Raw genomic sequence first — 18,657 nt, 5'->3', positions numbered from 1 at the left:
TAAAAGTAAATTCAACCTAAATTCTGATCGTGTCAACCTTGTTGCACCGGCTAGTCCTAGTGAGTGTCTGTTTTATTTACCCAATGTCCGGGCGATACAGTACAAACTGGGACTGGAAAGGTTGACCCGGCTCGGAAATTCAAATGAACTACGGCTGCCCGTGCCAACCTTTGTATGCTCAAGAACGATCTATTTTAATTGTTTTCAAATATGATTCCTTTAAAAAGCTATAAAAATAAAGGATCACTTGAAATTATGTTTACAATCCCTTTAATGTTTGGGTCATCTGTGCAATCTCAAAATTATTTAGTGTAAGACATAGGGTGGTCCCTTCTCTTGTCCTAAGCGCAGCGCTCGGCCAGGATTTGTCTAAACTTAAGCTAACCTTGGCTATTCGGCTACAAATGTAATTGTTTAATTTCTATTGCACAGAAAATTCAATATCCGCTGAAAAGTAGCTCTTCCAATTTAAAAAGAACTTAATAGTATCTAATTATTATAAGTTTGAATATAAAATGTATTATTGGTTTATTAATAACTCATTTAAAGCCTCTGGGTTTGAAAGAGAAAAACACAATTATCTGATTATTCAATTCAGGATAAACATGGAAAAGTAAAAAAAAATCATAGCCAATTTAAATCTAAAAGTGTGTGAGAATATTTTCAAAAGTATTTTTATTCATTCTCAGACTTTCCAGACAGCGAAAGCTATATAATCAGTTGTAAAAAATGAATGGTTTTGTTAATGAATGATTACTATTTATTCTCAACTATACATACACTATGTTCAGCTGTTTAAATATATTTCTTTTGTTTGATGTTGTATTCTTTCTAAAGCGAGGTTTAGTCAGGGAACAAAAATAAAGGGAATGTAAATGGCGCTGGTTTGGCACATGACTACAACCAAGGAAGGTGCAGAACAATGTCGTCAATTATAATTAAGCCTAAATAACGAGTAGTTTATTGTAAACTTTAATAAAATTATATTTTTTGCATGAAAATTTGGCTTATAACAATTAACAATAAACAAATGTACTCTCCTAGACTGTACAAATACCGAGATTTTTCTGTACTGTATAAACCGACAGTACACTATTTGGTTACTTATCACACACACACTCTTTTGGTACAGACACACCACCATGACGTTTCCGCCCCCTCTCTGGGTTTAGTTTAGTTTAGTGAACGTAATTTCAAATGCACCTTTATGCTAAGATGACAATGTCCGATTAACCATTTTTTTCAATTGCATAATTCCACACGTCACCGACACTTTTAAAATAATTAGTTTTAACTTTATCATTTTTGCTAAGATAAAGATTTGAAGGGTTTGAATAAAGATTCATTTTGAATTACATCTCCAGTCTCTTCAATCATATCCAACAATTCTAAATAGGGTTTTCTTATCAGACCATAACCCCCCTGTCCCCCCTCCCAGTCATCACGACCCAGACACCCCTTTTGAAGTGTTGGTGGTGATTTCTAAGTAACAGGGATTAGTTGCTCCGGGTAGTGTGGAAAGCAGGAGGTTGAGGTTTGAATATACTCAGGGTTAAGGTTCAAGGTTTTGATAATCAGTTCTAATAAAGAATTGGGTCTCAATTAATCTATAGAAACCCCCTTGTTTTCCCGTCAGTAATAATTTTCGGTCTTTTTCTCTAAGATCTCTACAGGAACATATTTTCGGGTTTCCCCGCAAATACAAATGATTTTAATTATTATTTAGTATGCAAATTTTTGTTTGACATTGTTCATTGTTCACTGTGATACAAGTTTTTATTTTTTTTTAGGAAATTTTAAGAGTTTTTTTTACAAATATTGCCCTTAACAAATTCTCGATTATGATTAAATAACATTTTTTTATGAACAAGAATTCCAATCAGATTATTTTCCTTTTTTATTCCAAAATATAAAATTTTTGAAATATTAAAACTTGGTTTGTATTCATTTTTTTAATTGTAAACAACTTGTTACTAAGTAGGATGGGTCGATTAATATTTCATTTTTCATATATATATTTTTTTTTTATTTAAAAAAAAAAAATTTCGCTTTACTGATATTAAAGTGACGGCATTATAAATGTCTTATTAATCGCCACAGCCATACCACCAAATATCTTATCTCTATATTCTTGCAACTTGATGGCGTAAACCTTTGATATTTTAGACTAATTGATCTAAAATCGAATTTATAGCTTGAAATATCAACCACTTCAGGTTGCAAAGATATAAGGATTACAAAATTAGAGTTCAAAGGAGTATTCTAAAAAATATATCATCTGGAAAATCACCCAGAATTGTTCAAAAAGAATATTACAACAGTCCAAAAGAAAAAATGTTTCTTAAAAGATTCTTGTTGTATTTAGAATATTTTTAGTGTATTTAAGTATTTTTATTGTATTTAAGTATTTTATTGTATTTAGAATATTTTAAAATTCAATATTAGGGATAAAATGAACTTGATGGTTACTGTAAACAACCAATTCACTCAGTTTGATTAAAAAGGTAAAATTCTGATAAAAATAAAAAAAAATATGAATAATTTATCTTGCATGCAACATCTGGGGAATAATCAAGGAAATTAATTCCTATATTTCGATCGTCTTTGGTCTACGCAGCATTCAATTATGCATCTAGGTCAATCTGGTTTATACAAAACTTTTTAAAATTTCAAATGTTTTTTAAGAAATCGGAAATTTGTTCTTAATTTTTATTTCAATTTATCAAATACGTTCTAAAATGAATAGTTCTTTTTTCATTTATGACAAAAGAAGTAAACCATTTAATTCCTCCGTTTTTATACACACTGTATTTTCTGCTAAAATCTAGACCAAACGTTTTGTTTAAAACAAATATTGTTGAGTTTTTATAAAGCTGTTTCATGTTTATTTCATGTTGTGTCATTGTGTGGTGAAATTTATAAATCTCAAGAATGTTGATTAATTGTACTTTAAAGTCATGAAATAAATTCTCTACACAAAGAAACAGAGTTTTTGTTACAAACTCTGATTTTCTAATCCCTATATGTTTTCAGCCTGATGGTGTAAACCTTTGATATTTCCAACAAGAAAGCTGTTGATATATCAAGCGCAAGACATGCAAAGATTATTGTATTATTTAAGGATTAAAAGAATTAAGCTTGTGTCAAAGACTCAATTCTCTTGAAAATACACATAATTACTATCAGATTATAATAATTCACATAATTCCTCAACTATCAGAATATAATTATTCACATAATTCCTCAACTATCAGAATAAGAATAACAACTAAGCCATGTTCGTATGGCTTAAACATTTCACTGAGGGCAAAAAGATTCAATACTTTTTGTGAAAATTACAATCACGTTTTTTGTAAAAACCCTAGTTTTTTTTAAATATTTTCCACTAATATCATTTCAAAATGAAATACTTATGATGACGATAAATGTAACATAAATTCTACAATAAATTACTAATTAGTTGTTTAGGAACATGTTGAGAAAATAAAAGTTAACTCTTATCATCAAAAATAAGTAATCTTATTAAGTTATCGGTTTCTGCAATGTTTGGAAAAGTTTTCTGTAGATTTCCTTGAATTTTCATTGAAAAGACTACATTTTAAGATTTGAAAAAATCTGCGAACAAATTCATAAAGAATAAGAAATTCAGTATAATTATGATTAAGAAACAATTGATTCTAACATTGATTTCTTTACAAAATTCTAAACCCACTCCTTAAAAATTATACAACTTTTAATAACAGTCTAGATCCTTAATAATATTATTTAAATAAAACTAATAATTTCAATCATTTTAATCATTTTTTAATCCTCTAACCTGAAGGTTTCGTAAAGATATCTCCCCCTTCATGGTAAACTAGAGGTCCTGGTTAAAAGTCCATTGAGTCTGAACATTTAGAACTCCTTTTTAACCATTAAATGTAGTTTTTTCGTAATTGCTATATTATAATTTTTTGTTGGTGTATTTGCAATATTTAATTAGGTCTTTAGCGTCATTTTTGGCGGATTTTGAAATAGAGATAAAAATATAATTGAAAATATTCCGATACAGCCAGAATGTACTTCGTTGTTACACTAGGGATATATAGGTCAGCAACTGGAATATACACTAGGGATATATAGGTCAGCAACTGGAATAACACTATTTTTGATTTTTATCCGTAAATATCAACACTTTTAAGAAATGTAAATTTTGTTTTAAAAACTTTATGATTTATCAATATTTGAGGACATGTACTACTCAGTTGAATTTGGAAATCGTGAATTTCTTATAGTAAATACGTTCTCAACTCCTCACTGTGGAAGAGAAATATTTTCTTTTGCACATCAATTGATGGATAATTGCTAATCGGAAAAGTTTGATATTTAAATATTTATTTCTTATTAACAGTTTAAGCTTAGCGTTCTATATGTTGCAAACATACAGGGTCCCCTTATCATCGTTTGGGAATTAAACATATTTCAAGGTTTTTTATATAATTTTGTTTCAATTTTGATTAAAAGATTAAGCATAGTTGATTTAATTCCTTTTATTTAATCGGCGGAAAACTTTTGTGGGAAGAAATGAGAAGATGAACTTAAGAGAACATTTGAACTCTTTGAACAGGAATTAAAATTGCCATTTTTTGTTTGAGCAAACATGAATTTGTACTTGAGGTTTCATCTTCTTCTTCTAAAATGCTGGACAGTCGTAGTGTGGATATAAAGGGCTGGTGTGTAGAATTCTGATCCACCACCTAGAGAGAGTTTCATATTAATTTTGACCGTCAGCATGAGCCTGTCGTGCAAGCTCAAGTTTCCCCCTATATTTAAGAGAGATCTAGGTAAAAATGTGTGAAAAGCAGAACTGGAAAATCTAAAATAAGCTTCTATTATCTATGATAAAGAAATATTTTTAAAAAGTTTTTGTACGATGAATTACGACTGAAAGCAATTTTTAAAAGCCTGCATCTAATTTAGTTTAAAATTTTTCCTACAATTATTTACCGCTTTTAAGAGTATCTTTTGAACCCTATAGTTTTCAGTTTCCCATTAAAAAAAATTTTACCGTTATGCGTATAAAAATCTGTAAAATGAACGGTTCTCACATCAGCCCAGCAGATCTACGAGTAGATCTGATTATTGTAAACTCCGGTTCATTTCAAATACCTGGCAGACTTTTAAGAAGCTAGAGCAAGCTGTCCATTTACTCAGTACATTTACAGACTTTATAAGGCAAAACGGGACGGTATACCAAATAAATCATTTCCTTCTTGTAAAATTTTAGCTTTTCCAAAAAGAATCCCCCCCCCCCGAAGTGGGCCATGCACATGACAAACATACTCGTTGATAGGCACACTTAGTAAAATTAGTTTATTTATAACAAAGTTCAATTGTGTTTGAAAGGTCTGTAATATCACTCTGTCCCCGTAGTAAATTTGAATTCGAACAGGACCTGCCCAGTTTGTACCGGCCTGCCAGATAACAGCGTGTACTGACTCGATCCTATGGTACAGTACGTCGCCCTAACCAGACTAAAATACGAAAGGGGTCAATTTTCTTGGCATAGTCCCGTGCGAGGGCTAACTATGACAACTCCCATGGCGCGTTAAGACTTTTTACAGTACCCGGCCTAATCCTAGGCCTATTTGACCGACCCCACTGGCTTAGTCCACCGTGATATAGAAATGTTGATCAAAACTCTAGGATTTCATCTGACAGTGAAGGAAAAGGAATATTGTATTCTATAAAGGTCTGCTGTATGCCAAAATAAAATATTGAGGGGGAGAGAACATGACCCCCCCCCCCCACGGTCCTCCTCCTCCTTCTATTTCTGATCTATAGCTCCTTTTCTTTGCTAACTGAATCATTGATATGATTAGGGAATACCGGCTTTGTCTGTGATAGTGTCAACAATAATATATAAATGGAAATAGACTGAATTATGTGAGGGGTGGTAGGGGTTCGGACACTAGGGGGTTATAAATCAGATATAAGGATAAAATTCAACTGAGCTAGAAAAATATGTTTTTTTTGCAAATATGTTACAGATCTAATTTTTCTTTAAAGAGACTAATTACTCCCTTCTTGAACTCTACGTTATTGTTCCATCTATTTCATGGATTACTTAAAAATATTTTCTTACTTTTTACCTAACAGATACACATTTCCTGCCCCCCTTCCCTTCCCACCTACTCACATTTTCTACCTTATTTGCACACATTTCCTGCCCCCCTTCCCATCCCACCTACTCACATTTTCTACCTTATTTGCACGTATTTCCTGTCCCCCTCCCCTTCCCACCTACTCACATTTTTACCTTATTTGTACATATTTCCTGCCCCCTTTCCCTTATAACCTACTCACATTGTATACCTTATTTGCACACATTTCCTGCCTAACCTACTTGACTTTCCTAAGCATATTTCAGGCACAATTGATGTCTGGTTCAAGTGAAAGGCCAAAATTGTATTTATTGTGTGTTAATTCCTCAACATTTTGTCCTATTCCAGTATTTACTTTTCCTTCTATATTCAGGTTTATTAACAATTAGACGCCAGGGTTGTATATATTCAGCAAAACTAAAACAAGAACGAGTTTTATAAAATCATGTATCCAGGTTTGAATTAAAAATCATAGAGTTTAAGGGTTATTAGTTAAGAGGTGTACTGAGTTTACATTTATTAAACTACACTTCCAATACTACTGTAATTAGGTTGAAGGTAAAAATAAGTTTTTTTTATAGTATTGAGAACGTTCATATGCTGGAGACAAATATTCCATGTTTCAAGGGACTGTAGAGTGTAACTGTAGGCTTTATTTATAATAATCCTCTATTTGTGGTGCGGCAATTCCGATTCACAGTGTTACCATTCATTCTTTGTTTGAACTCTGATGATCGATTACATATTTGGCCTGGTTTGTACAGTTGAAAATTGAGGATGGAAACTTCCCTGTACACTTTGAACTTTAGTTTCCCGCACCCGCTACTCAATTTTAATGCCATTAAATAAGGATAACTCTCAAATCCTTGGATCATGGGTGGTCTCAGGATTTAAGCTGTGAATCGAACATGTGAAAATTCATATATTTTCGTATAAATTTGACAGTTTTATAACAATTTCTCGAGACAGGAACATCAGATAGAAGTCTTATATGTATCGTTCAACGCCTGAGATTCTCAGTTTTCATCCTATACCCCCTTTTATTTTTCCTTTAACAGTCCCTTTAAGAGAATGTTCACTTACTTGAGAAAAGACACTTGGTACCACAAGAGAATAATACAAATTGAAAAGAGTTGTTCCTTTTTAATGATGATTTATGACATTTGAAATCTGGAATCTCGGAAAAAGTTTATTCCTCCTATTTTCATATTATGGTTTGTCGTGTAAATCAAAGAAGCTGATTTCTCTCCTCAACTCTAAATTTATAAAACCAATATCTTTGCAACCCGATGTTGTAGAACTTAGATATTTCAAGATATGAATTATTCTACATAAGATAAGCTTATTTTGAAATATCAAAGGTTTATACGATCAGGTTGCTGAGATAAAGCAAACAAAAAATAAGAGTTTGAACCAAGTGTTCAGCCCCTTTGTAAATAAATTATCAATATATGACAAAAATGTTTTAAATCAGAAGTTTTGTGTACCAATCATTGATCTCTATAACTTAAATTACGGATTAATTTAATGCCGTGGTGGTCATACCGTTTAGGGATAACTTTAATCAAGGAATCAAGCACTAATCCTCAAAAAATCAGTTACAAATATCCTTTAATGACAAAAATAAGACGATATGAAACATTCTATTCTATCTAAAATGATTTTCCTAATCTGATAACTGGTAGGGGATATCATCTATTTTATTATTTGTTAAAATACCGAGAATATATATATAAATACATATATATCCTCTCATTCTTCTACCATCCGCTTCGATACTCAATATAATCAAAGTTATAGAAAATAATAAATTTACTTTCAATATCATTAAACAGGAGAATTATTTTCTGCTTGTTTTCATATCAAAGGAATTGTTCACGAAATATGAAAGGGGGTCAAGATTTATATATTCGATATAGATATAGATGTAAAAGTTTGATTATTTGAGCTAGCAAAATTCATGATTTTAAATATCAAAGATTTACAACAGTTTACAAAGATACAAAAATTCGAAAGTTAGATTTTTCACTTTATTTGGAACTATTATTAAATTATGTGTTGAACTTTTCAAGGTTGTCGGGGTTTAAGAATGGTAAACATATAGCAATGTTTCCTGATGATCAACACACCATCATTAGTCGATCTAGACATTCATTCCAGGTATATTCTACATTCTTAGATCAAGGAGTAAATAATTAGTCGATCTAGACATCCATTCCAGGTATATTCTAAATTCTTAGATCAAGGAGTAGATCATTATTTGATATAGAGATCCATTCCAGGTATATTCTATATTCTTAGATCAAGGAGTAGATCATTATTTGATCTAGATATCCATTCCAGGTATATTCTACATTCTTAGATCAAGGAGTAGATCATTATTTGATCTAGACATTCATTCCAGGTATATTCTACATTCTTAGATCAAGGAGTAGATCATTATTTGATTTAGATATCCATTCCAGGTATATTCTAAATTCTTAGATCAAGGAGTAGATCATTAGTCGATCTAGATATCCATTCCAGGTATATTCTACATTCTTAGATCAAGGAGTAGATCATTATTTGATCTAGATATCCATTCCAGGTATGTTCTAAATTCTTAGATCAAGGAGTAGATCATTATTTGATATAGAGATCCATTCCAGGTATATTCTAAATTCTTAGATCAAGGAGTAGATCATTATTTGATCTAGATATCCATTCCAGGTATAATCTACATTTTTAGATCAAGGAGTAGATCATTAGTTAATATAGAGATCCATTCCAGGTATATTCTACATTCTTGGATCAAGGAGTAGATCATTATTTGATCTAGATATCCATTCCAGGTATATTCTACATTCTTAGATCAAGGAGTAAATCATTAGTTGATATAGAGATCCATTCCAGGTATATTCTACATTCTTATATCAAGGATTAGATCATTAGTTGATATAGATATTCATTCCAGGTATATTCTACATTTTTAGATCAAGGAGTAGATCATTATTTGATCTAGATATCCATTCCAGGTATATTCTACATTCTTAGATCAAGGATTAGATTATTATTTGATCTAGATATCCATTCCAGGTATATTCTACATTCTCAGATCAAGGATTATTTGATCTAGATATCCATTCCAGGTATATTCTACATTCTCAGATCAAGGTATGAGTTTGTCTATAGATCCATTCCAAGTATATATTCTACATTTTTAGATCTTTAACATTTAAAGAAAGTACAATTCTCGGCAGAAAACGACCTTTTGGACCAGATATCTAAACAAATAATCATTTTCTTGTTAAGTTATCTCAGTAAGTGTATGGATTGTCCGTCTAAACAGGGTTACCCACAATTGATGAGACTTTAAGAACGACCTGAAACTGTTTATACATGACGATTCCAAGCTTGGTTCAAGTCTTTTGCCTTGAAAATGGTCTTTGTATGGCCTTCTAAATGATTTTATAAAGAACAAACAAGGTTACAGTTGCAGAGAATCATATATGTGAGGAAACACATAGTATAAATTCCGTATAGTCGTCTCTGAAGTCTCATCCTTTGTGGACATAAAGACTTCATGGAATGATGAGTTGTCTGCTAATAATAATGATAAGATTTATAAATGTATCTAACTCTACATATCCCAGCTGAATATAAGTCTGAGTAAAGAAAAACACTCCATCATTTGAGTATTATGTGTATTATTTTTGGATTGTGATGAATATGTCTACACACTGCATATATCATAGATATCCTGGAGATATATAGAGAATATAATATTTAGAAATATACAACAAGTTTAGCTTTTCTGTTTCTTTTTACTTTAGAAGTTAGAACTTTGTGTTGTGAATCATATATGGATCAATCATTCATCTCTATCCTATGCAGATCTACGATTTTATAAAATAACTAGCTCAAGGGCCCGGCGTTGCCCGTGGAAAAACAAGAAGAAAAAATATTTGAAAAAAAAATTTAATTCGATTTTTTATCCTATGACGGGGTGTCCACAAAAAAATATCAGCCCATTCGGTCCAGCCGTTTGGTCGTCCAGAGGGAACATATATGAATGTCTTGTTTTATTATATAGATTTTATATGTCGTGGTTGTTATATTAAGTAGGGGTAACTTGAATGCAGGGATAAGGATCAAGCGTTGATTCTCAGATTTAAACGTGCACACATAGAATATTGAGATCTAGCATCCAAGATTAGCAATATTCACGCAAAATTTCCGACTTCTATTAAAAAAATGTTCTTAAAAGTTACTCCAACCTGATTAGAAAGATTTTAAAAATCGGGATTTTTCTTACATCAGTATTTAAAAAACAAGAGAGAAAAGAGATTGTTTTTTTTTAAAAGAGGTATTTTGTCTAAACCATTAATTTATGTAGGTTTTACAAAATAGACTTTTCGAGGGCGCAACTCTTCTACCAACACTTGAAGCGTTTAAATGTTGCTGTTCAAAAATATATTGGTAATTTTCTAGAGAAATCGTTCTCTAGGACGGACCCAAAATATTTCCCTATTAACCTTTTGACGTTTATTGGACACAGACAGACAGATAGACAAGCCAAATTTTAATATAGATTATTATTACAACAAAATAGTTTGTAAACAGATTCTGGGTTTTCAGTAATTACAAAATCAACAATTGTATATTATAAAACAGGATTAGTTTCTGGTTAAAAAATAAATATTTTGTAGTTTGAGTGCCCCTGTTTCTATGTCCCTGAGCCCTGAGATAAAGGTTAAAACCTCGCTGATCAGGGACCGAATTTAATGAATTTAAGCTAGGTCGCTGAACTACTTACCACCGATTCAACTATCTTATAGAGCTCCCTAATTCCCATTCTAAACTAAGGGACAACTCATGAATCCCCGATTCAAGATACCTGTGTCCGAATTTAAGGAATTTGAGCCGCGTCTCAAATCCGCCAAAAACCGGTTTAAATTGAGCGCCGGCTTAAATCTTGAAAAATTTAATACAATTTTAATTGAAACCGAGCATATTTGAGCCGCGTCTTAAATCTAAGCAGCGGCTCAAATTCATTAAACCCGGTTACAGGGTAAACACTGCCAAAGATATTGCTAAACCTGTAGACAAGGAGAACCATGAAAATCCTGGTGAACCTAGTGAACCTACTGAAACTGCGTACAATAAACTAATCAACAAGATCGATAACGACGAGGATTGGTTCAGGTAGAAAATACAATTTTTCAGCTAAAAGGAATCTTCACGAAATAGGAGAAGAATCAAATATATTTTAATATTTTTTTTAATATTTTTCTTCCATGTAAAAAAAATGCTTAATATGTTTTATAAATACGTTTTAATTATTAAGAACTTTTGAAATTTTATTGTTTCCTGAGATTTTAATGTTTTAAGTTTTTTCTTTATTATACTCGTAGGAATAAATCCGAATTCAAAAATAAATAAAGGATAGTCATGATCTTTACTGTTTAAATGAAGTGACCGGCTATGTATGGTAGTTGAGCTGAGTATGCAGTACTGTGGAAAAATTCATTTAAGACACGTTTCTACGATGTATAATCACTAATTTTGTGATTTTTTAAAATTTTTAAACAACGACGACAAAAAATCTAAAAAAAATTACAATAATCTGATGGCATAAATAGAAACAGGTTGGAAAAAAAGGACCAACACTGTTCAATTTACCCACATTTTTCAAAAGTTTGTTTTACGAGAAGAAGAAAAAACGACCGTCAAATGTATCCACCCAAAAAGACGATTTTGAACGTCGATTTTGCGCTCAAACTTAGTTTATACATTGTAGAATTGTTTTATATATCTCAAATGAATCCTAAAGAATTTTTCCACAATACTACATACTCAGCTGAACTACCATACATACATACATACAATTTCCATTTAAAAATGGTGCCCTCAAAAAAATTTAATTATCAAATTTTTTTTTAAGAGAAACATTGACTGGGCGCAGAATAGGGTTCTATAGATTTAAAGGAGAACTCGGGATTGGAAACTTTTCCAGGGTTCGCCTAGCTAAACATGAACTTACTCAAGGTAAATTCCAGGGTTCGCTTAGCTAAACATGAACTTACTCAAGGTAAATTCCAGGGTTCGCCTAGCTAAACATGAACTTACTCAAGGTAAATTCCAGGGTTCACCTTGCTAAACATGAACTTACTCAAGGTAAATTCCAGGGTTCATCTAGCTAAACATGAACTTACTCAAGGTAAATTCCAGGGTTCACCTTGCGAAACATGAACTGACTCAAGGTAAATTCCAGGGGTCGCGTAGCTAAACATGAAATTACTAAAGGTAAATTCCAGGGTTCATCTAGCTAAACATGAAATTACTGAAGGTAAATTCCAGGGTTCACTCTAGCTAAACATGAAATTACTAAAGGTAAATTCCAGGGTTCGCTTAGCTAAACATGAAATTACTAAAGGTAAATTCCAGGGTTCATCTAGCTAAACATGAAATTACTGAAGGTAAATTCCAGGGTTCACCTAGCTAAACATGAAATTACTAAAGGTAAATTCCAGGATTCGCCTAGCTAAACATGAACTTACTCAAGGTAAATTCCAGGGTTCGCCAGCTAAACATGAAATTACTAAAGGTAAATTCCAGGGTTTATCTAGCTAAACATAAAATTACTAAAGGTAAATTCCAGGGTTCACCTAGCTAAACGTGAACTTACTAAAGGTAAATTCCAGGGTTCGACTTGCTAAACATGAACTTACTCAAGGTAAATTCCAGGGTTCACCTTGCTAAACATAAAACTAAAGGTTTGTAAATTTTAAACTTTGCCCAGTAACATATGAACTAAATACCGAGAAAAAACATAAAAAATAAATCTGTTTTTTTTCTATTGAACATGTACATGCAAGGGAGCAATGACTGGAATAATCTGATGTCATATATTCCGCATAGAGTTTATCGATATATTGTTTTATGTATGATGGTTTATCCTCCAATCTTTGCTCATGTAAATATTATTATTAAAGGACAACCCGTCAAAGAAATTTTGTATATATTATATATGAATTTTGTATATATATAAAATATATATGTGTGTTAGCTATAGTTGGCCAACCGGCTGGACCAAATTGGCGGAAATTGACAAAGTCGAATTCAAATATTTTTTTCACAACTCGAATATTATCTTCAAAAATCATTTTTTTATATTCTAAACTTTATTTTTTAATTTCACGCTGTGTGGCACTTGAGCTAATAGTTTTATAAAGACTCAAGGAGGCTTAATCATTCAAATTTTTGTTATGCATGAATTTTATTTTTATAAAAATTCGTTGTTTGTGGTTTAATTTGGATTCCTCTAAACTAAAAATTAATAGAAATGATATATTCCCAACTTCTATTTATAATTGTAAATTATATTTATATTATTTATACTCATTTTCATTTCTCATTACACAAATCTTCAAAAATCTGAAAAAATATTTATTAAATGAACTAAACCTGATGTGGTAGACTATTGACATTTCAACCTATGATGCTTATAAATGTTGGAAGCATAAAAGAGTTACACCATGCATCAGGTTGCAAAAAGTAAGTGTTTCAGTGTATTATAAAATATATTTGAATGATAAAATATATTTGAATTATAAAATATATTTGAATTATAAAATAATTGTAATATTTACTAGAACGAGTGGCTATCAAGGTTATTGATCGGTCCAACCTTGATCAGAAAACAACAAAGATGCTGCTCAGAGAAATATCCGTCATGTCAAGCTGTAACCATCCATCATTAGTCAAGTAAGCTTTAATCCTTGATCAGTCAAGCTGTAACCATCCTTCATTAGTCAAGTAAGCTTTAATCCTTGATCAGTCAAGATGTAACCATCCTTCATTAGTCAAGTAAGCTTTAATCCTTGATTAGTCAAGCTGTAATCATCCTTCATTAGTTAAGTAAGCTTTAATCCTTTTTAAGTCAAGCTGTAACCATCCTTCATTATTCAAGTAAGCTTTCATCCTTTATTAGTCAAGCTTTAACCATCCATCATTAGTCAAGTAAGCTTTAATCCTTGATTAGTCAAGCTGTAACCATCCTTCATTAGTCAAGTAAGCTTTAATCCTTGATTAGTCATGTTGTAACCATCCTTCATTAGTCAAGTAAGCTTTAATCCTTGATTAGTCAAATAGGCTTGAATCCTTCAATTTCAATAAGCTTTAATACTTTACTGCTAATTAGCCTAGAAAGTAATTCCTTTTCAAAAGAGTATCTTTAAAAAGTGTAGATATAGCAACAGAAGGTTTAAGTTAGTTACATCATACTTAAACAACCATAAATGCTAAATTAAACATTGTTTAGTTAAATTTATGACAATAAACACAATAATTACGACTTTTATTACTTTTACACAGATGTAGAATTTTAATTAGTTTATAATATTTTTTTGAATATTCATTTTTTTAGGATTCACTTCTTGGTGTTAATACTTTCTTTCCGTTTAAAGGGACTTTAGACATAATTTCAAGAGATCCTTCATTTTTCTGTTTAACGGGACTTTAAACATAATATCAAGACATCCTTCATTTTTCTGTTTAAAGGGACTTTAGACATAATTTCAAGAGATCCTTCATTTTTCTGTTTAAAGGGACTTTAGACATAGTTTCAAGAGATCCTTCAATTTTTCTATTTAAAGGGACTGTAGACATAGTTTCAAGCGATCCCTCATTTTTCTGTTTAAAGGGACTTTAGACATACTTTCAAGAGATCCTTCATTTTTCTGGTTAAAGGGACTGTAGACATAGTTTCAAGAGATCCTTCATTTTTCTGTGTAAAGGGACTTTAGACATAATTTCAAGAGATCCTTCATTTTTCTGTTTAAAGGGACTTTAGACATAATTTCAAGAGATCCTTCATTTTTCTTATTAATTTCAAGAGACTTCATCTTTTAGCAGAATCTGCGATTCAGAATGAGGAAGCTATTTTTAGCTTTAAAAGTGTTGAATTCTGACAATATCCTTCATTGTCTATTCTGCATAAATTGGTCTTGCCACTTTATAGATTTAGGGTCGCTTGACATTGCTTGTTAATTCCCTTTAACATTTAAAGCCATAAATATAATTGCTTGAAATGATTTATTTGTTAACTGTGCCAACCCTGTATTTATATTTATCCAGTAAAAAATAACAAATATTGAAGAAAATATAATTACTTATCAGAATTGATTTTCCAAGGTTAACCTGCAGTAATTAATTTAATGACCCAAAAATATGTTTTATTTTAGATACAAAATCAATTATTTTTTGTTATGATAAAAGAAAATTTAATCCAAATACAGGGTTTCCCTAAAAATATGAAAATCAATATACGTCTTGCAAATCTTCCTCGATTTTATTAAAGAATACCGAAAAGTGTGGGAAATTAGAGTTACTTCAATTGGGCTTTTAAAATGTGGCATACCCTCTTCAAATAATAAATTGTTCCTGTTTATAAAGTTCTAAACAAATGTGAAAATTTTCCTGCCCAAGAATTGCAGACTGCATTTTGGAAATACTTTAAGTTTGTTTGAAGTACTGGAGAAGAAGGATAAAATCTACCTGTAGTTTAATGTGTACTCTAGGTAGTTTGAAGTACTGAAGAAGAAGGATAAGATCTACCTTTAGTTTAAGGTTTACTCCAGGTAGTTTGAAGTACTGAAGAAGGATAAGATCTACCTTTAGTTTAATGTCTACTCCAGGTTGTTTGAAGTACTGAAGAAGGATAAGATCTACCTTTAGTTTAATGTGTTCTCCAGGTAGTTTGAAGTATGGAAGAATGATAAGATCTACCTTCAGTTTAATGTGTACTCCAAGTTGTTTTAAGTACTCGGAAAGAAGGATAAGATCTACCTGTAGTTTAATGTGTACTCCAGGTTGTTTGAAGTACTGAAGAAGGATAAGATCTACCTTTAGTTTAATGTGTACTCCAGGTAGTTTGAAGTATGGAAGAAGGATAAGATCTACCTTCAGTTTAATGTGTACTCCAAGTTGTTTTAAGTACTGGAGAAGATGGATAAGATCTACCTTTAGTTTAATGTGTACTCCAGGTTGTTTGAAGTACTGGGGAAGAAGGATAAGATCTATACCTGTAGTATAATGTTTACTCTAGGTTGTTTGAAGTACTGGAGAAGAAGGATAAGATCTACCTGTGTATGCAACTAGCTCCTGGAGGAGAACTATTTACCAGGCTAACCCATTATGGTAAGATTAACAACAAATGTCGCAATCTTTTGATATTTTAAACTTAGACTTTTTGAACTATATTGTAGAATTCAAAGATTGAAATATAAAGGTCTGCAACAATGTAAGGATTATAACATGAGGAAAAAAATGAAAAAGTTTTTGTCAAGAACCCTTTATAATGGAATGTTTTTAGCTTGGTTTTAAAGTTTTGACACCAGGGGGTTGACTTTTGCAGAGAGAGAGTTCAGTTTTTAGGCAAGCTGGGTTTCCAAGATATAATAATGAGTGAATGAGATATTCGACATTTAGACATTTTTTGAAATTGAAATCTTGACAAACTTTTAAATTAAAAACCAGATCCCCTTTAGAAGCCTATGAGTGTAGGTATAGATTAAAGAAGATCTAAAAGTTGTCAATTAATTTTTATGTTTATTAGAAACCATCTATATAAACATTAAACAACATTTTTAGTTTGGATCTTAAATCTTGAAAGTGGTTTATAGTATAAGTAATGGTGGGGGGGAGGAAGATTTTCTTTCCTCTATGATAAAGAATAATAACTGTCTAAAATAAGGTGTAACATGAGAAATTATCTAGACACCAATATCTAACTGTATTGTAAAAAGCTCATACATTACTGCAGTACTAGGGAAAAAAAATATATAAGAAATAAATTCATTTTTGGTCATGGAGGAACTATATCAGGGAAAGAGTTGGATCGTGGTGGAAGTATGTTCCTTAGGTGTATGTTGGATCATGGAGGAACTATATCAGGGAAAAAGTTGTATCATGCTGGAAGTATGTTCTTGTATATGTTGGATCAAGGAGGAAGTATATAATGGATCAGATAGTTGGATCATGGAGGAACTATATTCTAGAGTGTATTCTGGATTAAGAAGGAAGTATATCGTGGAGGGAGTTGGATTATGGAGGAAGTATATTCTGAAGTTTATTGTGGATCATGGAGGAAGTATACTCTGGAGTGTATGTTGGATCATGAAGGAAGTATACTCTGGAGTGTATGTTGGATCATGAAGGAAGTATACTCTGGAGTGTATGTTGGATCATGGAGGAAGTAAACTCGGGAGTGTATGTTGGATCATGAAGGAAGTAAACTCGGGAGTGTATATTGGATCATGAAGGAAGTAAACTCGGGAGTGTATGTTGGATCATGAAGGAAGTAAACTCAGGAGTTTATGTTGGATCATGAAGGAAGTATACTCAGGAGTGTATGTTGGATCATGAAGGAAGTATACTCTGGAGTGTATGTTGGATTATGAAGAAAGTATACTCAGGAGTGTATGTTGGATCATGAAGGAAGTATACTCAGGAGTGTATGTTGGATCATGAAGGAAGTATACTCAGGAGTGTATGTTGGAATGTTAGATCATAGAGGAAGTATACTCTATATATACTCTCTAGAGTATAATTTCTCCATGATCAGAATGCAGCAGACAGAAAGGCTGTAATGATGATATTATGTAAAAGAAAAACATAGAAATAAATAATAAACTTGATAAGCACAGAATATTTCTCAGAATTTCTTAGTTAAAAAAATTAATGATTTCGTTAAACGAGGGGGGAGGGAGTTCATGTCATACTCTCTTCACACCCTAATTTCGGATTGTTTATGAAATTGAAAAAAAAAATGTTTTGCTGATTTAAAAAATGTGTTTTTAGGTAAATATTCTGAAGAGAAGGCTAAACCAATATTTTCCCAAGTCTCCTCCGGAATTTGCTACATGGTGAGGTTTTATTAATTTTCGGAAAAATATTCATATTTTGGACTAGATGCAATAGATTTAGATTGAGATGATTTTCAGAACGTTTCAACTAACTGATTCGTTTTTATCAATATTTCAAAAAATTAAATGATTTTTTTGTACATTTTAAGTCTATAGAAAATTCAAAGTCATTTATAAAAACCTTGTGTAATTTGTATCAGTATTACGTGCCTATAAAATGTCCCTTAAAAAATATGTCGTAACACGTAATGTCAAGTTCTTATGTAAAGATACAAAAGAACATTTATTTAAAATTAGTCTATTAGGATCACGCAACCTCTCTCAATGCATTTAGTGAACCTTAAATTCTAGCCTGAAATACAGAGCGTCCCATATCTTATAAGATTATCTACACGTTTTAACGCCAAATGACCCCAAAATACTCAAAAAACCTAGCATTTTCCGCAAGAAAATTCTTATACTAGCCCTATTCAATTTTTCAAAATGATTCATTTTTTCTAAACTTTATAATTAGTCCCAAAAATCGTAATTCATAGCAATTGACGATTTAATATGATGTGGGACACCCTGTATATTATTTAGAAGAAACGTGTCATAATCTATATAAT

The 18,657-nt window shown here is 31.4% G+C and overlaps 1 protein-coding gene across 2 annotated transcripts in view; it reads left to right on the top strand.

The window, feature by feature from the left end:
- The first annotated feature begins 1,508 nt into the window (after positions 1 to 1,508).
- The window catches only part of LOC111697061 (serine/threonine-protein kinase NIM1), a 34,082-nt gene continuing 16,933 nt past the window's right edge, over positions 1,509 to 18,657 (top strand). Inside the window, exons 1-9 of one of the 2 annotated variants that reach the window (XM_023466936.1) lie at positions 1,509 to 1,534; positions 2,446 to 2,504; positions 8,216 to 8,303; positions 10,832 to 10,894; positions 11,193 to 11,327; positions 12,067 to 12,170; positions 13,778 to 13,889; positions 16,231 to 16,322; positions 17,985 to 18,049. In XM_023466936.1, coding sequence (XP_023322704.1) covers positions 8,260 to 8,303; positions 10,832 to 10,894; positions 11,193 to 11,327; positions 12,067 to 12,170; positions 13,778 to 13,889; positions 16,231 to 16,322; positions 17,985 to 18,049 — 615 coding nt within the window. In that variant the 5' untranslated portion in view covers positions 1,509 to 1,534; positions 2,446 to 2,504; positions 8,216 to 8,259. The remainder of the gene's footprint in view (positions 1,535 to 2,445; positions 2,505 to 8,215; positions 8,304 to 10,831; positions 10,895 to 11,192; positions 11,328 to 12,066; positions 12,171 to 13,777; positions 13,890 to 16,230; positions 16,323 to 17,984; positions 18,050 to 18,657) is intronic. The other variant, XM_023466937.1, reaches the window with a different exon arrangement.

Source organism: Eurytemora carolleeae, unplaced genomic scaffold (genome assembly GCF_000591075.1).
Source record: "Eurytemora carolleeae unplaced genomic scaffold, Eaff_2.0 scaffold274, whole genome shotgun sequence".
NCBI classification, from domain to species: domain Eukaryota; kingdom Metazoa; phylum Arthropoda; class Copepoda; order Calanoida; family Temoridae; genus Eurytemora; species Eurytemora carolleeae.
The sequence above is the reverse complement of the archived record's forward strand: the minus strand, read 5'-3'. Positions and strand labels throughout refer to the sequence as shown.